At 43.1% G+C, this 25,452-nt stretch overlaps 1 protein-coding gene across 1 annotated transcript in view; it reads left to right on the top strand.

The window, feature by feature from the left end:
• SLC16A9 (solute carrier family 16 member 9) overlaps positions 1–25,452 on the top strand; it is a 42,781-nt gene that overhangs the window by 8,513 nt on the left and 8,816 nt on the right. The window contains exons 2-4 of the mRNA XM_043987802.1: positions 12,196–12,428; positions 17,421–17,564; positions 24,225–24,320. Of these exons, the coding sequence (XP_043843737.1) occupies positions 12,233–12,428; positions 17,421–17,564; positions 24,225–24,320 (436 nt within the window). The 5' untranslated portion in view covers positions 12,196–12,232. The remainder of the gene's footprint in view (positions 1–12,195; positions 12,429–17,420; positions 17,565–24,224; positions 24,321–25,452) is intronic.

Raw genomic sequence — 25,452 nt, 5'->3', positions numbered from 1 at the left:
CTTAAAAACCAAGTCTCAAAACCAGCGTCATCCTTCTTATCCTCATGGTCATCTTCTAAAACCAGGTCCATTTGGTTTCTTCAATTTCATGATCTCAGTTTGTTCAACATAACCTGTTCTTTGATCAAGGTGATGCTTACAATCATCACTTTGTCCCAGACTATAGTGGGAGTGGCATGATCACACACACACACACACACACACACACACACACACACACACACATGAGCTATTTTTTATTTAAACTGTTCAGTCTAGTGGTGAGACCTGGAACAAAGAAGAGTTTTCCTGAAGAACCATGGGAGTCAGTTTGGCTAAATTGGGGGATGAATTTCAGGGCAAAGAAAGGTTCAAAGTAGGAGGCAGAATACTGGAAAACTGCTAACCACTCCCCAAGATTCCCGAAGGGTTCACAATTTCTTCCTTTTTTTTTCCTGTTTAGTACTTTTGTTTGGCATCATTAGTTCTTTTTTTTTTTTTAAACATAGCTCCACATTAGTCATGTTGTAAGAAAAGAATCACAACAAAAGGGGGAAAAATGAAAGAAAGAATAAACAACACCAAAAAAGCAACAATAAAAATGAAAATAGCAGTCTTCGATCTGAATTCAGACTCCATAGCTCTTTTTCTGGATGTGGAGAGCATTTTCCACCATAAGTCTTTTGGCATTGTCTTGGATCATTGTATTGCTGAGAAGAGTTAAGTCTATCACAGTTTACAATTTCTTCTGATGTTTTCCCCCTGTTTCTGCTTTTCTAGGGGTACAAGTCAATAATGATATCAGGAAATATCCTCATTTTCAGAAGAATCTATTAAAATATCTTTTAAAAAAGAACAGCAATATGGTGCAATGAATAAAGAGCTAGTTTTGAAGCCAGAAGGAAGTCCCGTGTTAAAGCCCCACTTCTGATTTTGTGACCCTGGACAAATCATGAGGTTTGGCCCATAGGCCAGGGCTTCTTAAACTTTTTGCACTTATGACCGTTTTTCACTCAAGAAATTTTTATTAGATCCGGGGAATATAGGTATATAAAATAGGTATAAATAACCATTTACTGTTGACAAATTTTTCACGACCCCCACATTCAGTTACATGACCCCATATGGAGTTGTGACCCACAGTTTAAAAATCTAGGCCCTAGACTACTTTCTAAGACTGTTCATCTAGGGTTAAACTGCATTTCCTCACCTGGGAGATGCTAATACTAGTGAAATCATAGGCTCAACTCTATACTTCTGTAAAAAAAAAAAACAAACCCAAAATCAAACGCTTCCCTAAGGATGAGAGGACAGTTCCCACAGGGACAAATGGTAAGTTTATGTAAGGTAGCTAGTGCTTGAGGGTTCACTGACTCATAGAAGGAACCTCCAAGGCCAGCTAGTCAAACACATGTCTGAACAAGATTGCACTCTGTAATCTTTCCTACAAGTGGGAATTTAGCCTTCTCTGGGACCCCTCCAGTGAGGGGGATGTCACTGCCTCCCCTGGCAGCCCATTCTACCTTGGGGGAATGTTTTCCTCATTGGAACATTTCCCCTTATATCATGACAGAATCTTCCTTTAACTTCCATTTGTTTTCCTCAGTTCTGCCTTCTGGGGTCAAGTAGCCCAAGTCTCACCTCTCTTCTTCTTTTTTTTTTGGGGTGAGGGAATTGGGGTTAAGTGACTTGCCCAGGGTCACACAGCTAGTAAGTGTTAAGTGTCTGAGGCCGGATTTGAACTCAGGTCCTTCTGATATCAGGGCCGGTACTTTATCCACTGCACCACCTAGCTGCCCCTCTCACCTCTCTTCTGCAAGATAAACCCTTGAAGAAGGGTGTCCTGCCCCAATATAAGTCTTCTCCTCAAGTACCTTTGTCACCACCAATTCTGGGTTGGGGGCGGGGCATTGTTCTCTCTTGGCTGTCCTCCTAGCTGTTGGATCCATCTTTCTCAGTCTCATCCACTTCCTTATCACCCATGTCACACTACTGACTGTAGCTGTACACTAAGTATATCTGAGCCCTTCTTTTACTTGGTGATGTCATCAGTTCCCTTGGGTTTAATTATCATCTCCATGCAGATGATTCTAAGATCTACATATAGAGCCTTAGTCTCTCTCCTGAGCTGTGATCTCTCATTACCAAGTGTCTCTTGGACACTCTGACATAGATTTCCCATTGTCATCTTAAACTCAAAATTTCCAAACCAAAACTCATCTTTGCCCCCAAAACTCACCTGTTTCCAGACTTCCCCATCACTGCCAAGTGCAACATCTCTTTAGTCACCCACATTCTCAACCTTACATTCATCCTTAACTCCTCCCTCTCGCTCACCCCCATATCTGAGCAGTTGCCAAATCTTGTTTCCATTTCTTTTCTTTTCCTTTTCTTTTTTTTTTTTGAGGAGCAATGAGGGTTAAGTGACTTTCCCAGGGTCACACAGCCAGCAAGTGTCAAGTGTCTGAGGCTGGATTTGAACTCAGGTCCTCCTGAATCCAGGGCCAGTGCTTTATCCACCTAGCTGCCCCCTCTAGTTTCCATTTCTGCAATGTCTCTCTCATGACCCCATTTTCTCCATTCACACAGTCCTCATCTTAGCCCTCATCACCCATCCCCTGAATTATCACAATAGCCTTCTCATTGGTCTTTCTGCCACAAATGCCTTTCCATTTCAATATGTTCTCCACACAGCTGCTGAAGTAATTTCCCTAATACACAGGTCTGACTACACCATCCTTTTACTTAATGAATTCCTGTGATTCCCTGTTAATTCTAGGATCACATATAAAGTTTGGTTGTTGTTCAGTTGTTTCAGTCAGGTCTGACTCTTCATGACCATATTTTAGTGTTTTCTTGGCAAAGATGCAGAGAAAGTTAGTCAGTCCATAAACATTTAGTAAGTCCCTACCATGCTTCAGGCACTATGCTAAGTGCTAGTCATCTGACCTTTAAGCCCTTTACAAGCTGGCCTCTTCTTACCTTCCCAGTGATCATATACTTTATTATTGGCCTTCCTTCTGCTCATCACATAAAACTCCATCTCCCACCTCCAATCCTTTATATATTTGGAATACCCTTCTTCTTGGCTCCCTTCAAGAATCATCTCAAGCATTTCTTTCTGCAGGAGACTGTTTCTGATCTCTTCAGATACTACTGCCTTTTCCTCTGAGGTTATCTTTTATCTTTGTATGCGTCCTATGAATGTGTATATTGTCTCACCATTGGAATGTAAACTCCTTTAGGACAGGGGCTGGTTTTTTTTTCTTTTTATCCCCAGTTTATTGCACAAAGCCTGGCACATAGCAAGTCCCTAATAAATACGTTCTGGTTGGTTAATTGCCAGACACTGGGGGTACAACAACAAACAATGAGAAAGCCACTGTGGCTCCTCAAATATCCTATTTCATTTTGAATTCCTGAAGAATTAACAAGTGTGTCCATATTGCAGTGAATTAAATGAATGAACTGGGTGCTTCATTATCAGGATCACACAGGGGTGGTTGATCCTTTCTCCCCAAAGTGCCTCTCGCTGGGGTGAGAGCTCAGGCTAAGCAGAAGCAGGGTGAGCCAGCTGGCTGCCTTTGGCCAGGGCAGCTCACAGCCTGGAGGATTCTGGCTCCCTGGGACTGTTCCCATTGAAATCCCAGAGAGAGAGACACAGAGACGCTTCTCTGCACTCTGTCTTGGGAGTGAAATTTTCACCCTCTGGAGCCCTGAGGGAAGAAATAAGCTTGTTATTTTCTAGCAAGGGAATGATGGGGCGGTTTTCTGGGGATTTGCCACATCTAATGGTGCCATTCATGTGACCCCCTCTACAGGAACACAGGGGAAATGACCCATGGGAGAAGGGGGCATAGCGACAAGAAGCCTCTGGTTACCATCCCAGCTCTTGGCCCTTTCCCTCTAGACGACAATTGGTTTTTGAAAAAATCCTTCACCAAAGAGTGAAGAGATTTCAGCTGGTTTGTTCTCTTCTGAGCATTTCTGATGTTGGTTTTCTCTGGAGAAAATTAGGATCTTGGGAGTTCAGGTAGAGGGCATCACCAGTGACATTTTATTGACTCCATTTGTAGGTGCCCTTTGGAGTCACTGCTTTCCTGCCTATCCCTTCCCCAACACACCCACAAGTTCCAGCTTTCCAAAGCCGCCCAGAGCAAGACTGTCAATCTTGCCAACAGTCCAACAGTTTTTCTTCATCCCTATTCTTGCATATTTAAGAGATAAAAGGATAAGAGCACAGAGGGTTAATAAATGTTTTTGACAGGTCTTCCCAAAAGTTTTAGCTCACTTTTGGGCCACCTTATAGGTTTATAGCCAAGAGAGATTAGGTGCCTAATCTGAGATCACATGGGAAGTGGGGCAGAGCTGGGATATGACCTCAAATCTAGCCCATTTGTCACTCTACCATGAGGCCTCTCCCTCATCTTCACCATCATCTTTTGCAAAATTTCTTAACCTGTTAATTATAACCCCCTATGGGGTTGCATAACTGAATGTGGGGGTCAAGAAAAACTTGGCAGTAAATGTGTAATTTGTATATCTGTTTTATATACCTATCTACCTGGGGTCACATAAATGGGCTGCCTTGGGAGGTAGTGAGCTCCAGGTCATTGGAAGTCTTCAAGCAGAAGCTGGATGACCTCTTGTCAAGAATAGGATAGATAGAATTCCTGGACAGGTATGGAATGGATCAGATGACTTCTGAGGTTCCTTCCAGCTCTTGGATTCTGAGATTGACTCTTTTACTCATATTGGTTATGATGAGTAAATCAGAAGAGATATTTTTGTTTTACTTTTTTTTTAAAAAAGGAGATCTGTAGTTTCATAATTTAAAAAGCTCGTCTACCAATACAGAGAAGCATCTGCTCTCTATGGCAAGAGCCCAGTTCTGCCTTGGTCAGAGGCCAGAACTCTATCCTATGTCTATGCTATATACTGTTTCTTGTTTTCAAATAGTTAACGTTCTTTGAGAGAGGCAATGGGACATGGTGGATAGAATGACTAATTCAGAGCCAGGAACACTTGGGCTCTGGTCCCATCTCCAATACACACACTGTCTGTGGCAAGTTGTGTTAACTTCAAGTCCCTTGACAAATCTCTTAACACCAATCTGCTCAGTTTCAGATGATAAAGATCCCCTTTGACCTATCTTCCCTCTCTATAGATGACTCTCAAATTTTATTATCTAGCCCTAATCTCTTTCTTGACCTCCAGTCTTCCATCTCCAACTACCTACTAGACATCTCCAAGACTGAACTTTACCCCCAAACTCACCGTTCTCTCTAACTTCTCTTTTATGTTTGAGGGTACCATCATCTTCCCAGGCAACCAGACTCATGACCTTTGTGCCTTCCTTCCTTGACTTCTCACTCTTACTCACCTCCTATATCCAATCTGTTGTCAAGTCCTGTTGCTTCTACTTTAATACCATCTCTTTTATTCCTCTTGTCTCATCTTGTCTCCCCTTCCCTTTCTTCTCTTCCTTTCCCTCCCCTCCTTTCCTCTCCCCTCCTCTCCCTTCTTCTCCTCTGCTCTCCTCTTCTCCCAACAGCCACCTCTCTGGTCTAGGCCCTCATTACCTCATGCTTGGATTATTGTATTAACCTTCCAGTTGGCAAGTCTTTTTCTTGCTCCAACCCTCTCCCCACTCCATCTTCTGCTCCGAAGCCAATGTGATCTTCCTAAAAGGCAGATCCGATTGCATCACTCCTTACTCAGGAAACACCAGTTTATTGAATGAACTCTTGGTAAACTCCAGTGGCCCCTCTCATCTCCAGGGTCAACTCTAAAACCCTCTTTGGATCTTAAAGCCCTTCACATCCTGATCTCTTCCTCCCTTTTCAGTCTTCTTTATTCCCTTCCACAAACTCTATGATATAGCACACTGACCACCTTGCTGTTCCTTGTTCCTGCCACTTCATCTCCTGACGTCAGACATTTTCTCTGGCTGTACCCATGCCTGGAACTCTCTCCTTCCTCCTCTTCCCCTCCTGACTTCCCTGGCTTCCTTCCAGCCTCCACTCGAATCCCACCTCCCTTCTGAAAGGAGCCTTTCCTATTCAATGCTGGAGCCTTCCCTCGGAGTCTATCTCCGACCTTGTCTGTACAGAGTTATTTGCATGTCGTTTCTCCCATCAGAATAGGAGCTTCTCAAACACAAGGACAGGTTTTGCCTGTAGTTGTGTTCTCGGTGCTTTAGCTAAGTGCCTCACACACAGGAAGTGCTTAATAAGGGGTTGTTGACTCAGCCCTGGCCAGAGCTCATGGAGTATTGTGTTCTCTCCTGGGCACCACATTTTAGGAAGGCTCACAGTCATCTGGAGAACGTCCAGTGAAAGGCAGAAAGGGTACTGAAGGTCCTCTCATCCGTGCCATTTAGAGATTGCTTGAAGGGTCTGAGGCTGTTCTGCTGTAGTCTTGATGCCTTTTTGCAAATATTGAAAGGGCCATCCTGTGGAGGAGACAACAAGCCTTTACTGAGGGCTTACTATATGTCAGGCACTGTGCTAAGCCCTGGGGCTACCAATATAAGGAAAAAGACAACCCTTGCCCTCTTGGGGCTTACAATCTAAAGGGGAAAGACACCAGAAGAGGGAGCTAGAAAGGGGAGGGGAGGGAAGTTATACCTGCACAGGCAGAGTCAGCACAACAGAAGGTGGAACCAGGAGCTGCAAAGAGGCAAATTTAGCTTGAGGTCAGGACAAACATCCAGGCAATAAGTGAGAGAGCTGTCCCCCAGGTGAATGGGCCACCTGGGGAGGTGGTGGTGAGCTCCCCCTACTGGGGAGTCTTCACCCAGAGGCCAGAGGACCACGTGCTGAAAATGGCTTCTTATACAGGTGTAGGCAACTGGGAGCCTTGTGAGGTCCCTTGCACTTTGGAGATTGGTGACACCTCCCACATCCTTGGTTTTGTGTCCAAGGTTGTCATCAATGAGTTAGCCAAAATAAGGCTGTGGGAACCAATTCGCCTCCCATCTCCAGCCACTTAACGGGTCACTATTTCTCAGTCAATTAAACAAATGGTCCATGATTTTTGCCTGAAATGGGGTTATATCTGCCCCTCTGCTCAAAATTCAATTCAGTTTAGCAAGCTACAGTGATGCACCATCAGATCAATGTGCGCGTTTCATTAGCCAACAAGAATTTATCCAATCCTATGCAGAGACTGCGGATACCAATTTTAAATGAGAGACAGTTCCTGCCCTCAGCATACTTGCACTCTACTTGGAGGGATATAGCCTGTATGCAGAGAAGTCAATGCTGAGCAAAAGAAGAAGAAGAGAGTACTAATAGCTGAGGTAGAGTCAAGCAAGTCGGAGGGTGGAGGGTTGAACCTGATGCTCAGAGCAAATGAAAAATTCTCAGAGGCCAAGGTGGAAAGGAAGGGCAAAGAATGAAGTATTTCTGCATGAACAACCACCTCCAGTGAACGATATGCTATTTATTCTTATTCATTCACTTGACCAGTCAACAAGCATTCATTTGGCGCCTGGTGTATACTGTGTACTAGGGATTGCAAGCCAGAAATGAGAGGGGCCTTGCCCTCAGCTCAGGATTTGAAGAGGCTCAGTCTGATTGTTCAGTTTTATTCACATCAAGCCTAAATGTATAGGGTCATACAGTCAATATGGGTTTGAGGTAAGATTGGAACTCGGAAATTCTTGACTTTTTCTAAGTGTTCCAAAATGCCCTTCCTACCTCCCTCTCCTGCCATCCCTCTTGGCTTCCTTCACCCACTCCTGACTCTACTTTTCAGATCAGCCAGTACAGTCTCAGATGGGATCTAAGGTATCCAACCTGGTGGGGAGAAAAGAAGGGGTGCATCACCCCCACTCCCACCCCCAAGGCTGCCCCGCCCTTCCCCTGACCCCAGAACTGTCTCTCGGTGGGTGTTCCAGTGTCTGACTCATCTCTTCTTTCTCCTCTGCTTCTAGGCAGAGTCTAGTCCTGTTCATTGCCCCCAGACACTTCAACCCTATCCCAGTGATAAAGGGAATGGGGGGGTGCAGTCTCATTCTTTTGAAAGGCAGATGGACCTTGTTTCACATCTTTGGCGTATCCCTGACTTGGAAAGTTTCCTGACTGGATCCAGGTGGGAAAAAAGGAGGAGGTTGAAAATTCCTGGCAGTGGAAAGGGAAGTGGGTGAGTCAGTCCTGGGACTAAGGAAGAGACAAAGGGAGTGACAGGAGAGCCAGCCAAGTATTCCTGGAAGGGTCCCTCATCCCTCAACTCCCCTGGCTGGGTCAGGCCAGGTTCTCACTTTGCCTGGTGGAGGGGAGGAATAAAGAGAGTACTTCTTTTGGATCCGGGAGACCTCTCCAAGTTCTGATACCAGGTCTGTGACCCTGAACAAATCACCTAACATTTCCAAGGCTCAGTATCCCTATCTGTAAAAGGCGGACAATCATACAGTTCTGCCTTCCAGGATAGTGGGGAGAAAAGTCCTTCGAAGGGCTGTAGAAATGTCGTCTCGGGGCGGCTAGGTGGTGCAGTGGATAAAGCACCGGCCCTGGATTCAGGAGTACCTGAGTTCAAATCTGGCCTCAGACACTTGACACTTACTAGCTGTGTGACCCTGGGCAAGTCACTTAACCCCCATTGCCCCGCAAAAATAAAAAAAACCAACAACAACAAGAAAAAACAACAACAACAAAAAAGAAATGTCATCTCTCCAGTCCAATAAGCCCCTAATGTACCTATTACATACTACCTACTCCATACATGGCATCGCTCATTATAAATAAGTCGTTAGAGACGTAATAATTTGAAAAGTGAGAGAGAACTAACAATCGGGATGGAGGAGGGTGGGGACAGGGGGTGAGTTTGGGAGGAAGCTCCAGATGTTAAGTGGGGAGAGCAGGAGGAAGTACACGGAGGTCAGCCTTTGCAAAGACGTGTGGATGGGGCATGAAGTGCCAAGTACAAAGCATAAAGAGAGGCCTCTTTGGCCAAATGCACAGCATGTAAAAAACGGGAAAGTAAGAGGCAGTAAACCTGCAAAGGGAAGCTGGACCCAGACCGTGAGGGCCTTTAGATGACAGGCTTGAAGAGTGTATTTTATCCCAGACTCAACAGCAGCCAGTGATGATTCTTCAAGAGAGTGGTGTGGTCAGATTTGTGTCTTATAAAGATTATTCTGGAATCTGCTTGCAGGATGGACTGGAAAGGAAACACAGGACCTCGCATATAAAGCGAGGAGGTGGCACACTGCTATTTTTGTTGGTGAGAGACCAAAATATGGACATTTTTCTAAAAAAAAAGAGATTAAAACTTGTCTAATGTGGGATTTTGACATCCTATGCCAGTAGACAGGGTTTGCCCAGCTGGGGTGAAAGGTTGAAAAAAATAACAGACGATTGGCGCGATTCCACTCAGAACTGAAACTCAGCGGGGGCCTTAAGCTAGAAGCCTTCCACTTGGAGTATGTTTAGTCATTCATTAGGCCTCTTTGCTCTTTACCCTAAGCCTGCCCCCTCCCCTTTTCTCTCTTCCCTTCTCTTTCACAACCAAAGAAACTGAATTTTCTGAGAAATTTTCAGAGAATTTTCTGAGAAACTGAACCCTACACAAGTGATTCCCAACTTGTAGAGTTGGGACATCTCAAGGTGGAGGCCCCTTGGTGACATGGAGAAAAGAACTGAACATGGGCCTGGGTTTGGATTAAATGGGTGAAAAATGTGCTGGCTATGGTGTGTGGTCTGATGGATGGCCCACCTTCCTGTGTGGGACTGGCAGGGAAGCCGGGCCCCAAACCAGATAGGAGGAGGAAAGCGGGAAGGCAGGCGAGACTTCTAATGATAGCAAACTAGCTCCTAGTAGGAAGCCTCGTCACTTTGATAACAAAATTCTTCTGCCCATACTGTATGGCTGCAAATCTGGAATACCCCGATCTCTGAGGGGCCAAAGCGACAGATGATCCACAGGACTAGGGAGATACACACGATGGGCATGAAAAGGTGGTAACATAATGTCAGTGATCGAGAGATGGTATAAGGGCATCAAGGGACGATGTGATTGGTCAAGGAAGTGGCCAATCATGTAGGGAGGGAGAGAGAGAGGATGAAATATAGATGGTCAGAGGAGGTTTGCCCTACCATAGCGGATGGCAGGACCTCTGCACAAGACTGATGGGAAAGTATATGAGAAGGTGTGGATGGGTGACAGGATACACATGCCAGTGAGATCACAACCCTTTGGAAATGTTATCAACACAATTAATTATTAACCATGCCATGTTTATAATGTAACAGTCATTTGGGCAAAACTTGGACCCCTGCCAGGCTCAGGGTGGGGGCAAGTTGCTAAAGACCCTAGGGGTTATATTTCCTCTCAGTTTGGAAAGAGAAGCTATTGTGGGATCAGAGCTGGAGGGAGTATCTCTGGAGATGGCCACAGAGAAGAGAGGGGAAGAGACAGAGGCCCTGGGAGAGGTGGAGAGTGAGAGATAGACTGAACAAGAGTGAGACTTTCAAGAGCTGGGCTGAAAAGCAGGGGCCCTACAGACATCTCAGAGCAGAAGACGTGACCTAAAACTCCTGGTTGTATCCATTTCTTCAAGGATGGCTGGGAGTTCCAGAAAAAAAGATCTGCTCTTTCCATAACTTCTCTTTCCTGTGACTGTCCATTCATATAATAGCTAACATTCATATAGCTAGACACTGTGCTAGACACTTTAAAATTATTATCTCATTTGAACCTCATAATAATGCTGGGAAGTAGGTGCTGCTATTGTCTCCATTTTACAGTTGAGGAAACTGAGGTAAATGGGGTTAACTGACTTGCCCAGGGTCACACAGCTAGTATGTGTCTGAGGCCAAATTTGAACTCAGGCCCAGGCATTATCCCCACCATTCTACCTAGTTTCCTTAATAAGATACTGTAACTTACTCTGCTTCATTCTTTACCTGAGAGGAAGGAAGCCTACCAAATACCTTTTATGAGACCAATATGGTGCTGATACATAAACCAGGAAGAGCCAAAACAGAGAAAGAAAATTATGGACCAAATTTCCCTAATGAATATTGATGTAAAATTCTAAATAGATCCTGTACCTGAACATTTCTGGTAACCTGAATCCTTGCCTCAAGGATTAGTTAAAGATACCTAAAAATTGAAATCAAGGCAGGGTCATACCTCTGCCTAAATGTTAGGAATTTTCCTAATGGGGGGCTCCTTCTAACTTTTCATTTAATACAAACTCTAGTAAACATCAGAGAAGGGGCCATGCGGACCTAAGGGGTCCTCCTACTGCCCCTCAGGACCTGGAGAAACAAGCCAGTTGTTCTAACAAGGCGTGGCCAATTAAATCTCCAGAGACAGAGAGGACTTTCTGGTCCCGATTCAGCTATTTGAGTTATTATGACCTTGGACAAGTTTCTTCCTTTATTAACCTTCCAGCACTAATCTGTGATCCCACAGATCCTCTTCATGAAGCCTTTCCTGCCCCCTCCTCCCTTCCAGCTTCTAAGATCTTCCTCTCCAAGGTTCTCCTTGCTTTCTGGGTGTCTTGTGTATTCCTTGGATATTTCATGTCCATGGTGTTTCCCCCATGAGAATGAAATTTCCTTGAGGGCAGGGACTGTTTGGTTTTTGTCTTGGCACTGCTAGAGCCTGGCAAAGTGCCTGGCGTTCACCAAGTGCTTAATAAATGCTGGTTGATTGGTTCCATTCTTGAACCTTGAAGATTCCTTCCAATTCTAAATCTATGATCCTAAGCCTCAATATTTTTGGCAGGAAGGGCAGTAGCCTAATATGGTGGACTGTGTAGTGTATGTGTTTGACTTGTGGTCAAAGGTCTTGGGTTCAAGTTTTGCCTAAAGTTGCTGAGGGGATGTGGGATTGATTGCATCAAGAGTATAATGAAGATGAAGATCTCAGTAAAGTTGAGATCCCCAAAATATCATGCCCTGGATTTGAGAGCCCAAAGATGTATGCCCATTTTGTCATTCATGTCTTATGTTTTTTTAATAATCAACTATAAAAGAGGGAATATACTTAATTTATACTGGCATATGCTCTCGCTGCCTAAATTGTATTTCTTTATTTGTTTCCCTCCAGGAGAATGTAAATTCCTTGAGGCCAGGATCAAGCTCTTTTTCATTTTGTCTTTGCATGAATGAATGAATGAATGAGACAGTAGCTTAATGTGGACATAACCTACACCAAGTTCTAAATGTCCTTTTATTGTGTGTTTTCATTGCTTTTGCTTAGGACCTGCTGCTGAACCACCTCCTGATTTCACTTTGTGATGGAGTTACAAAAGCCTCCCGATGGTGGATGGGGCTGGGTGATTGTCTTGGCCTCCTTCTTTACACAGTTTCTCTGTTATGGGTCCCCAGCATCTGTTGGAGTCTTATACATCCCATGGCTGGAGATTTTCCGTGAAGGAAAAGGAAAGACAGCCTGGGTTGGATCCCTTGCCAATGGAATTGGTTTGATTGCAAGTAAGTAGGTCTAAGTAAATGTCTTGTCTTGTAGAGGAAATTGAAAAATGTGGTACTAAGATGCATTAGCAACCTCTGATTTGGAGTTTGAGGATCTGGGTTCAAATCCTGACTCTTCTACTTTTTATCTGAATGACTTTATCTGAGTCACCGTCCCCTTCCTCCTTTCCTCTATGGAAGGAGGGTGTTGGACACGATGATCCCCAAAGTCTGTTCTCACTCCACATCTGTGATCTTTTGTTCTGGGACCATCTCATAGAAGCATCCTTGCTCAAATTACATAGGTGTGGGGCAAGGGAAGGAGTGGAAATAGAAGGTAGCGTGGTTTGTACTGCCATCCAGTGTGTGTGTGTGCCATCCACCTGCTTCTTCTTCCTACCTTTCAGACCCCACTCATTTGACTCACCCCAACTTCCTTATCTGCATCAGGAAAAAGATAAAGCTTCTCATCTGCCACTGGTTGCAAAAAGCATGAGTTTGTCATGTATGTTGTAGGCTGGATTGCAGTGCTCGTGGCTGGTTTCCTCACTGTGGTAATATTTAGCCTGTGAGGTTTCGCAGAGTGTAAATGGTCCCCAGAAATGGACATGGAATTGAATGATCATGGTAGGCTCTTGAACTCACAGCAGATCCAAAAAGAGCATTGCTGTGCTATAGCCTGCAAATTAATCACAAAAATGTGGATGGGCCGTCTTTACAAAATCAGCATCTTGGGAAAGACTTTGCTAATAATAAGCAACACTTCTAGGGCTCCTCCTCACCTCCCATTAGTGCACCAGATTACAATATGAACATGGGTAGCAAGTTAAAAATCTGTTAGCATTTGGCTAGGTTCTTGTCTCCAGATGATTATTTTCCCCTTCTTTCTAATATTTTCATAATTTTCAAAGAATTTCCTTTGGTTTCCTCCCTTTTTAGATTTTTTTTGATCTAGACCTTTGATCAGTCAGTCAATCAACAAACACTTAATAAGCACTTCCTATGTGCTAAGCAATGTGTTAAGTGCTGGACAGGTATAGAAAAGCAAAAACAAAGCCCCTGCTTTCAGAGAACTCACATTCTAACAGGGAGACAAAATGTAAATAACTAGGTACGTCTAAGATACATCTACAGTTGAAAAGGAAGGTAACCTCAGAGGGAAGGAACTAATATGAGGGTGGCACAAACTTCCTGCAGATGGTGGGATTTGAGCTGAATCTTGAAAAGGGAGTCAGGAGATAGAGGCGAGAGAGAACTTCCCAGGCATGAGGGCCGAGTGGCCAGGACAAAGACATGGAGTCAGGAGATGGGCGTTCCTGTTCGAGGGATATCTGACATGTCTCTATATAATATAACTATATCAATATAAACATGTCTACTTGAATTAAAAGTATTTGGAGGGGGAGCAGAGTGGGAGAAGATCAGAAAAATGGGAAGGGGCCGGGTGAGAAGGACTTTAAAAGTCAGAGGATTTTCCATCTGATCCTGGAGGGATTTATTGCATAAGGGAGTGACATGGTCAGACCTGCTAATTAGGGGACATCCCTTTAGATTCCATTGGGGAGAGACTTTGAGATAAGGGAGACCCACTGTCACGTTAGTCCAGGTATGAGGGCTCCCTGGAAAGACTATGGAGTGAAGATCCAGTTGGATGTGCCTGAGATGGGTGGCCTGTGATTTAATTAGCTTAGGGAACTTCTGGAGTGGAAACTCCCTCTGCCATGCAGATTGGCAACTCCTTTTTAACTTACAGCTTATCTTTCAGCTGCCTGTAGCACTGAGTCACATGTATGGGCTAATAAATGATAAAATTGAATAGTAATTTCTTCATAATATAACTGAACATGATAGATTAGATGATTACATGACTTCTAAGGTCCCTTCTGCCTCTAAATCTATGATCCTATGACCTTTCCCTAGGTGACCTGGAGCATTAATTAGCATTTAGAAAGGTACTAGGGAGGCAGATCACATCTAGAGTACTGTGTTCCAAACTGGGTGACTCTGCCATTATATAGAAAGCTTTGATGAGTTGAGAAGATGCTGAGGGACCTTGAGGCTAAGCTAGGAGAGAATCAGTTTAGGGAAATGAAGTATTTAAATTGGAGAAGAAAAGACTTGGGGGAAGGACGGAGGAGATCATGATTAAGCAACCATCCTCAAGTATTTGGAAGAGCAACCAAAATTGTTTCATTTGGTCCCTGAGGGCAGAACGAGGAATGGCGGCTAGACGCTTGGGACAGATGTCAGGAAAATCTTCGTCAATCAGAGCTGTTAAAAGTGCTGTTGTTTCGGGCATAGCAGGCTTCCTCTTATTTGAAGTCTTCAAGCAATCCGTATGGTCCCCTTAGAGGCATGGTTCTTGTTAGACTAGATTGCCCCCAGGTCCCTTCCAATCTTGAGATTGAGGTTGTGATCTCCAACCCCTTCCAGCTCTCAATGAATGAACAAAACCAGCATCTGTGAGGCCCTTACTGCGTATCAAGAGCATGCCAAATAAAAGCCAAGTCAATCTTTGTCCTCAGTGACTTTATGGTCTAACAGTAGGGAAAGAAAGTATTTGTAAGCTATTTTTAGGAGTGCCCTTTCATGCTCAGTATTTACTTAGAGGTTTATAGATTTGTTAGATGTGTACTTCTCCTTTAAGCCTGAGGATTCAGGCTTTTCCATTATTCAGGTAATGTTACTTCAGTGTTCTGATGGCTCCTAGTTCAGGATGAAGAACAAATGCTGGTTATACCCACTGGATTTACAAACACCTGTCTGAATTGATGACAGAAACTTAGGGCCTGCAGATAAATTAGGCCTCCATGAGATCAGACGCACAAATGAAAAGTGAACATCTTAACAGAGCATTGTGGGATATTCGTCTCTGTCTGTGTTGGCAGGGCTCTTTAATGGGTTGCTCTTCATTGGTTTTTTTTTTTTGTTTTTTTGTTGTTTTTTTTTACAGGGCAATGGGGTCAAGTGACTTGCCCAGGGTCACACAGCTAGTAAGTGTCAAGTGTCTGAGGCCGGATTTGAACTCAGGAACTCCTGAATCCAGGGCCGGTGCTTTATCCACTGCGCCACCTAGCCGCCCCCTCTTCATTGGGTTTTATGTCAGTCCAGCAATAGTATTTTTCTTTGTTTATGTCACAGAAATATGTGAGATACACAAAAGTCGTCCTCTGGTGTCTTATTTTAGTGGGAAGGAGATCCAGGGCCTCGAATGCTATGCTCAAGCTCTGGAAGGTTCTGCCAAGATAGAAAGGCTTCATATATGGGCCAGGCAAGAAATGATGTTTGTTCATAGAGGTCCAGCCTATGGTAGTACAAGGGGTTCATTTCAAGCTTATCTACTAAATGATGAATTTTTCAGGGGCAGCAAATCACAAAAAGCATTTACTGTGGCAGGGACTCAACCTGTGGTCTGTGAACCACCACCATCTTGGAGGAGAGGCTGTGGATAGATTTGGGGGAATCTGTGGACTTGGATGGAAAAAGATTATATCTTTGGTTGTACTAACTTCTAACTGAAATTGAACATTTCCTTCAATTATGATTTTAAAAAGCATTATTCTGAGAAATAGCTGTCAGCTTCCCTGGCCTAGCAAAGAAATCCAGGGCGCAATACAGGTCAAGAACCCTTAGACTAAGGTATCATGGAAGAGTTCTGCCCTGGGAGAAGGGATATTTGTGGGATAAAATCACAGATCCTCAGATGTGAAGTACTTTATAAAAATGGAAGATTGCTCTTTGGTTGAGTATTGGTTCAAACAGGGCCTAGAAATCTCAGTATATGCACATTGTCCTGGGAGATGGTAATCTCAGTTTGTGCTATAGCACAGCAATGCTCTTTTTGGGTCTGCTGTGAGTTCAAGAACCTACCATGATCATTCAATTCCATGTCTGTTTCTGGGACCACAGGTTGGCCGTGTGCCCCAACCCCCAGACTTTTAGGATCATGAGTAAGAGGATCTGGGTGCTGTAGAGGTAACAGACACCCTAGGATGACAGAATCCTAGGTGTAGAGCCATAAAGGACTTAAAAGGCCAATCTTCTCCTTTTAGATAAGGAAACTAATTGCCCAGGATCACTTAGCCTGAAGCAGAATTTGAACTTAGGTCTATCCTAATGCCAAGTCCCAGGCTCTATCCGCTGCACTGACTAACACAGGCTGGGCTTTGAAGCCAAGATCTCTGGTTATATCCATAGCCATTACTCCCATGCTTTGTCACTACACGGCCCACATCAACATCACCTCTACACATTCTTGATTCCCCAGAATCCCAACACTGGCAGGGGAGACAGAGGAGAGGTGATTCAATGGAAAGTCCATCGGTTTTGGAGTCTAGGCTCAGATCCCAGCTCTGTTACTAACCTTGACCTTGTGACCACTCCCTTTGCCTCTGCTTGCCTTACGTTCCTCATCTAGAAAATGTGAGGGCTCAACAAGATGATTCCTAAGGTCACTCAGCTTGAAAAATCTTGTCATTAATGAACCAGGGACCTGCATGGAAATCCCCTCTAAAGCATTTGTGTCTGAGAAGGGCTGTTCTAAACTCCAGGAAGAGGCTGCCTAGTAGTGACCTGGTGCCTCCCACTTTGGAACTTGTAGGAAGGTTTTCTTGACACCAACCCTCAGTTTATCTCCTTGTAACTTAGACCCATAGCTCCTGTTTGGCCCTCCACAGCCAAGCAGAATGAGGCCGATCCCTCTTTCCTATGATCGGAACCTTTAAGTCAACCCAGAGCACTGAGAGGTGAAGTTCCTTGCCCCTGCAAAATAACCAAGAAGTATTTAGTGAGCGCCTACTGTGTATCTCCCGCAGGAAGCTAAAGCCGCTCTGTGTGGGAGTTGGGAGGTGCCAAAAACTCATCTGGTCCTGACAGCCCCTTTGTGGGTGCTCCTAATACCACAGAGGGAGCTAGAACTTTCTATTTCCTAAATTATATGTTCCTGCGGGTTGGGGAGGAGGAGTAGGCTTTCTGTTGAACTCACTGTTTGGTTTGGTTTTATTTTGCTTTTAGGTCCCATCTGTAGCATTTGTGTTTCATCCTTTGGTGCGAGAGCTGTGACCATCTTCAGCGCCTTCTTGGTAGCGGGGGGCCTCATGCTCAGCGGCTTTGCCCCAAACCTCTACTTCCTGTTTTTTTCCTATGGAACAATTGTTGGTAAGAGACCCCGTCCCTACCCAGGGGCTTCAACCAAGTACAGACCAAATGGCATTTTTTCTTTATGTGTGTGAGAAAAATAATTATGCATACATATGCATATCCATATATGTAAATGTATGTGTATGTATATATGTATGTATATAATTACATATAAAAATATGCACATATAGATATAGACATATATCTAGATGTGGATATTGTCATTTTTATATCATAATTATTTCTAAATATAATCCTCTTCTCTCCCCTCTACAGAGCTATCCATTATAAAAAAGAATAAGAGCCATAATAATAATAGTAAACAATAATAATAATAGCTAATATCTAGGCAGCTAGGTAGTGCAATGGATAAAGTGTTGGATGTGAAGTCAGAAAGATCGAGTTCAAATCTTGCCTCAAACATTCACTAGCTATGTGACTGGGTAAGTCACTTAACTTCTATCTGCCTCAGTTTCCTCATGTGTAAAATGAGAATAAGAATAGCACCTATATCTCCCAAGGTTGTTGTGACCATCAAATGAGATAATATTTGTAAAGCATTTAGCACAGTGCCTGCTACATAAATGTTAGCTATTATTATTATTATTATGAGACATGTACAACCAATTCATTCTAATCTAGAGTTGTGAACATCAAACGAGATATTTGTAAATCATTTCAAACAGTGACTGACACATAGTATGAGCTATATAAATGTCATTTATTATTTATTATTATTAAAAGATGTGTGCGAGTTCAAGCTAATTGAAAGTAGTTGTGAGCATCAAATGAGATGATAGTTGCAAAGTGCTTTGAGCACATTAACATGGTCCTTAATCACTTGCTGCCATTGTTGGTATTGTTATTGCTCTTGTCATTTCAGTCATTCGTTATTATTAGCTTGGTAGACCACTGGCCTAGATGCTAAGCATTCTGGCTCACCTCCCCACCCTGATGAGACACGAGGGGAAGAAAGCCAAATCCCCCTGGTGTCCTGGCCTGCAACAAGGCAGAAGGATTGTGTTGCAATCATGGGTGTTCAGCCTGGGCAAATGCACGCACTGAGGCAGGAGGTACACCGGCCATTATACAGGAAGTGGGTAGTGAGCCACTGCACGTTTGTTGGAGGAGAGCTGAGGGATCTGGTAAAGTGGAATCCCTGACAATTGGCAAACCTGTGGTCGAAAGACTCTTTTCTTCATAGCCATTCCTCGCTCTCTCGACAGACTCCACTTTGCCATCTGTGATCTTTCTGCAGCCTCTTTATAGCCCTTCGAGACTGGTGAGGGGAAAGGCTTCCCTAGCCCCATCCTCCTCCCTTAATTACACGAACAGACAAAATCTGCCCTGTTTTTATTTCCCTTAGCAGAAGTGAAAGTCTTTATTGGCCTTTCCATGGGACTGTCATAAAAGATGGTCTCTTGTTTGCTCTTGACCTTCAATTACCTCAAAGCACTTCTCTGTGACTTCCTGGTAAGTTTGCCTTTGTGGGAACATTGTCCTAAAATGAGGACAAGAGCCAACCATTGAGATAATCTGGTTTATACCAGGCACTCTCTACCTTTTTTATGTCATGGAGCCCTTGGGCAGATTGCCTGGTGAAGCCCAACGACCCTTTCTCAGAATCATGTTTTAAAATGCATAAAAAAGTATTCAGGAAACCAATTACACTGAAATATAGACAGTGGTTTGCTGGTAAATGTTTAACAACCAGCTCTAGGCAGGTGGATATACATATGACAAAGTTTAATCTTCATTATTCCTATCTTTGTTGTTGCTTTTTTATGCCTAGATGATAACAGGACAATAAACCAAACCCTGATTTGTAGCATTTGGTGATTGTGGAGGTGTATATATTCAAACTGAAAACTTAACAATTGAGACTTCTGGGCTTGTACTAGCTGGCTCTGGCATGTCCCTGGAAATGTATGTGTATGTGAATGTGTGTGTATACATGTACATGTGTGTGCACACGTGTATAGGTATGTGTGCATGTGTAAATGTGTATTAAGATATAGATATTATATATGTATATATCTGTATATGTATATAGACACATGTATACATACGTATATATATATATATATATATATGCATATAAAATTTCCCTCCCCTCTTTCAAGTTCAGGTTAAGAACCCTTAGTCTATACCATGGAAAACATTTGGATATTTGGAAACATGGTGGCATATAGAAGGCAAATTATCTAATTCTAGAGCCCCATTTTTCTTACTATAAATTGGGGGGAGGGATAGTGTAGATGTTCCCTAAGGTCCCTTTTAGCACCAAATCTGTGATTATCAATCTAAATTTGTGAGTAACTTATCATTACTCAAGTGTCCTGTCCATGGATATTCTTATAGTTCTCTTCCCCAAATAAATACCTTCTCTATGAAGAGACTAAAGATGATGTGGATTTGAATTATTGACAACATCAGCTCTTTATTGTGGAGTATGGATTCAAAAGAGAGGTTGACTGCAGGAAGACCAGCCAGGAGACTGTACCAATGGATAAAGAGATGTGTTTAAGGAAAGATCAAGGGTTGGTCATCTTGTAGTTTACTGAAGTTCTTTTTCTCCCTCCCTCCCTCCCTCCCTCCCTCCCTCCCTCCCTTCCTTCCTTCCTTCCTTCCTTCCTTCCTTCCTTCCTTCCTTCCTTCCTTCCTTCCTTCCTTCCTTCCTTCCTTCCTTCCTTCCTTCCTTCCTTCCTTCCTTCCATTTTCTCTCCACCTTTTTTGGCTCAGAGAAAACAGAAGACAGGCTTCAAAAGTAAAGATCAAGCCTAAAACCCTGTCAGGCTAAAATGAAGCTATAGGGAAGCTCAGGTTGTCTTGACCAAGGCAGATTTGGGTTTAGGCTAGACAGCTGAAGTTGATGCATAAAGCTTACTTCAAAAGGGCTGTGATTTCACTGGGTAGGGAACTGATGCAGATCTTGGGGGTGGGCACACTATTGTTGAAAGTTTTATGAGTTGCTGTGGCCCCAAATAATCACCACCTGGTGGCTCACCCATGGCATGGGTGTCTCTGATCTTAATCTGGCTGGTCTGAGGGTGTTAGACACACTGCCTGTTGCTGGACCTATCCTTGAAGTTTTCCAGATTCTACCAATCTGGTCCTACCGACCAGTCAGAGTATGCTCTCTGGCTAGCATAGCTTTTATTTATGTTTTTTTTTTGTCTGTATTTATTCAATATCAGTTCTTTCTCTGGGACTGGATAGCATGTTTCATCATTAGTCCCTTGGGATTGTCTTGGATCATTGCATTGCTGAGAGTAGTCAAGTCATTCACAATTGCTCATAGAACAATACTGGTGTCACTGTGCATAGTGTCCTCCCAGTTCTGCTCACTTCACTATACATCAGTTTATAGGAGTCTCTCCAAGTTTCTCTGAAATCATCCTGCCCATCACTTCTCACAGCACAAAAATACTCCATTACAATCATATACCACAGTTTCTTCAGTTATTCCCCAATTGATGAACATTCCTCTGATTTCCAATTCTTAGCCACCACAAAGAGTTGCTATAAATATTTTTTGTACAATTTTCCCCCTTATCTCTTTTTCACAATTACTATTGTTAACTGTTTCCTTCCATCCTATTCCCTTCCCCATGGTATTTACTCTATTATCTATCTTCTTTCACCCTATCCCTCTTCAAAAGGGTTTTGCTTCTGACTGTCCCCTCCCCCAATCTCCCCTCCCTCTTTATCCCCTTCTCCTCCTATTTTCCTGCAGGGTCAGATAGATTATGCCACCCAATTGAGTGTGTATGTTATTCCCTCCTTGAACCAACTCTGATGAGATTAAAGTCTTTGAGCCTATTCTGATGAGCGTAAAGTTCATTTACTACCTTGCTCCTCCCCCATCTCTTCCCCCCATTCCATAAACCTTTTCCTGTTTCTCTCATGTGGGATTTCACTCCATGCTACATCTGCCCTTTCCCCTCCCCCAGTGCATTCCTCTCACCCCTCAATTTTACTCTAAAAATGTCATCATGGGGCAGCTAGGTTACACAGTGGACAAAGCATCCACCCTGGACCCAGGGGAATCCCCACCAAAACCCGGCCTCAGACACAAGACAGTCATACACTGCACTGTTGGTGTATCCCCCAACTCCAATTTTTTTATGGTTCTCTAGGGTCTTGTATTTGAAAGTCAAATTTGCCATTCAATTCAGGTCTTTTCACCACAAATATCTGAAAGTCCTCTTTTTCATTGAAGTTCCATCTTTTCCTCTGAAAGATTATACTCAGTTTTGCTGGATAGGTGATTCTTGGTTGTAATCCCAATTCCTTTGCCCTCTGGAATATCATATTCCATGGCCTCTGGTCCTTTAATGTAGAAGTTGCTAGATCTTGTGCTATCTTGAATGGGGCTCCACAGTACTTGAATTCTTTCCTTTTGGCAGCTTGCAATATTTTCTTCTTCATCTGGGAAATCTGGAATTTGGCTATAATATTCCTGGGAGTTTTACTTTTGGGATTTCTTTCAGGAGGTGATTGGTGGATTCTTTCAATTTCTATTTTACCTTCTGCTTCTAGGATATCAGGGCAGTTTTCCCTGACAATTTCTTGGAAGATTATGTCTAAGCTCTTTCCTTGTTTTTCAGGTAGACCAATAATTTTCAAATTATCTCTCCTGGATCTATTTTCCAGGTCAGCAGTTTTTCCAAGAAGATATTTCACATTGCCCTCTATTTTTTAATTCATTTGGATTTGCTTTACTGTGTCTTGGTTTTTCACAAAGTCACTAGCTCCCATTTGTTCAATCCTAATTCTTAGGCAATTATTTTCATCAGAGCTTTTGTATCTCCTTTTCCATTTGGCTTTTCAAACTTTTGACTTTTTTCTCATGTCTTTTCTGCATCACCCTCATTTCTCTTTCCATTTTTTCCTCTACCTCTCTAACTTTATCTTCAAAGTCCTTTTTGAGCACCTCTATGGCTTGAGACCAATCCGTATTTTTCTTGGAAGCTTTAGATATAGAGACCCTGACATTGTTATCCTCTGAGAGTGCACCTCGATCTTCCTTGTCACTAAAGAAACTTTCTATGGTCCTCATCTTTCTCTGTCTGCTCATCTTGCCTTTCTTTTCACTTGACTTTCAGCTCCTTAAAGTAGGGCACTGTTTCCAGGCTGCACTGTCCCAAGCTTCAGCAAGTCCCAGGTGATATAATCTAAGGAGGGGCAGGTTCTTCACTTGCCTGTTCTCTTCCCTGGTCCATAGATGACCCCAGGTCAACTTGCTAATCAACTAGCTTTGTGTGTTGTGGTTGTCAGCTCCAACAAGCCTGTGCCCTTCCCCCACCTGGGTCACTGCTACTCAAGCCTACCTCCTGGTTCCCAGAAGGGGTGAAAAAGAACTTGGGTTCTTCCTCAGCACCAGCAGAGACCCCTGTAATCTCTCCCCTGCCCAGGGTTCAGCCCTCTCACCAGACCGTGAGCTTAGTTCCAGACAACACTGGTGCTTCAGCTGATTCAGTGGCTCTGGGGGTCTCTTTCTCTGGCAAGGCCTTCCTGGGACTGGATCTGTGTCAGTGTGACTGTGAGGGGTTGGGTTCCACTCCTTTCTCAGCATAGTAGCTCCCTCCTTCAGACCTTCCAAGCTGTCCTTGGTTGGAAAATGATCTCAGCACATTCTTCTATGGATTTTGCTGCTCCAGGAATTGCCCTATGCTATTATTTGGAGGTTTTTTAGAGCAATTGTGTTCGCTAGCATAGCTTTTTTTGTGGGACAATGAGGGTTAAATGACTTTCCCAGGATCACACAGCTAGCTAGTGCCAAGTGTCTGAAGCCAGATTTGAATTGAGGTCCTCCTGAATCCAGGGCCAGTGCTTTATCTACTGCACCACCTAGCTGCCTTGCTAGCATAGCTTTTGATACAAGTCACTCCCACACCAGGATGAGGTATCAGAGTTTGATTTTCTTGGAATGTTTAACTGTCTCCACTGACCTCTCCACAGAGATGTTCAATGACCTCCCAAGGTCCATTTTGGGGCTAGCTTTCCTTGCTAGGAATTTTTTTCCCTTACATTGAAACTAAATGTGGGGCAGCTAGGTGTCATAGTGGATAAAGCACTGTCTCTGGATTCAGGAGGACCTGAGTTCAAATCCAGCCTCAGACACTTGACACTTACTAGCTATGTGACTTGGGCGAGTCACTTAACCCTCATTGTCCTGCAAAAAAATCAAACCAAAACAAAACACAACACAACACACACACACAAAACCCCCAAAACCAAAACCAACAACAACAAAAAAGATTGAACCCTCTGCTAACAAGGAGAACATTGCACACAGTAACAGCAAAGTTCTACAACGATGGACTAGGAATAATTTAGCTCTTTTCAGCAATACGATGATCCAAGACAATCCCAAAGAACTCATGATGAAGCATGCTATCCACCTCCAAAGAAAGAACTGAGATTATCTAAATACAGACTGAAGCATGCTATTTTTCATTCATTCATTCTTTTTTCTTCCTTCCCTCCCTCCCTCCCTCCCTCTCCCTCCCCCCTCCCCCTCTCCTTCTTTTTTTTTAAATTTGAGTCTTCTTGTACAAAGGACTAATATGGAAATATTTTACATGATTGAATAGGTATAACATATCGGAACTCTTACTGTCTTAAGGAGGAGGTCTCTCTTACACATATGATCTCCTTATTTTTCTGTTTTAGGCATTGGGTGTGGTTTATTATACACTGCAGCAGTGACCATCACATGCCAGTATTTTGATAAACGCCGAGGTCTTGCACTTGGCCTGATTTCAACAGGTAAGTTTTCTGACTCTGTAGGTGTTTCTCAGCCTTCAAAACATGTAGAAAACAGAAGCCATGAAGAAATTTATTCCAGTCATTTTCCCCCAGGGGTAGAAATAGAGTTACTCGATGTTCTCTATTCTTTACCCAAGAGGAACTTTTATTCACGATGGTATATGGAGGTTGTGTCATGTCTAGTCAGCTAACACTTAAGATGGATTCAGGATCTCATTATATGGTGGTGTGTGTTTTGTTTCACCCTAATTAGGATGTAAACTCCTGTAGAGCAGAGAATGTCTCATATTTTTGTTTCTATTCCCAGCACCTGGCACCTCAAAGGCCTTAATCAGTGTATGTTCATTCACTCATTCATTCATTTATTTGTTCATTCATTTATTCCTATTCCCTCCATGATGCAAATTGCAACCTATCCACACTTACCATCTTGTAGAAGTCCTTTCATAAGTCTCCCATAAAGACCCTAATGTATTGAGGGTCTTCTTCCTCCTCTAAATGTCTACCAGGCCTCACTCACCCTTGCAGTAGGACTGACCTACCTTTTTTCCCTGCTATATGTGTCCTGGATGAAACTTTTCATGATACTGCTTGCATTTACACCCTTGTTGGCAACATCCCATAGGCCTCATTATATTCACAGTGCACCCTTCACTGCCCTTTGGTGACCCTTGAAATTGTAATGTGGTTAGAACTACTTGAGCTTATAACCAAAACCAAAATGGTAGATGAGTCAGTGTAGAAGCACTGAGTCTATAATCTTAATATGGTGAGATTCTTTCTTGGGTTTGGGGCTATGATTTATATTCTTTCCCCCTTTCCTAATTTCATGCAAATAATTTAGAAAAGATGTCTTTTTAACTTTTTTCTTGACTTGAGATTGTGAGTACTTTCTTTTTAGGGAAATAAAATAAAATTATACTGTGAGTTGCTTTATTCCAAAGAAGCTAATGTCACAATTTCAAATAGTTGTGTCTAGATTGACATTAGCCATTAATGGATCTTATTTGCCTCACAATTAGAAAAAAGTTTCAGATACTCTCCACAGAGTAAAAGTAATAGGTCAAGTGTCTATAGTGTTTTATAGTCTACAAAACCCTTTCTTCAAAACAACTCTATGAAAGAGATAATG

This window comes from Dromiciops gliroides, chromosome 2 (genome assembly GCF_019393635.1).
Source record: "Dromiciops gliroides isolate mDroGli1 chromosome 2, mDroGli1.pri, whole genome shotgun sequence".
NCBI classification, from domain to species: domain Eukaryota; kingdom Metazoa; phylum Chordata; class Mammalia; order Microbiotheria; family Microbiotheriidae; genus Dromiciops; species Dromiciops gliroides.
This window is presented reverse-complemented; position numbering and strand designations above follow the sequence as displayed.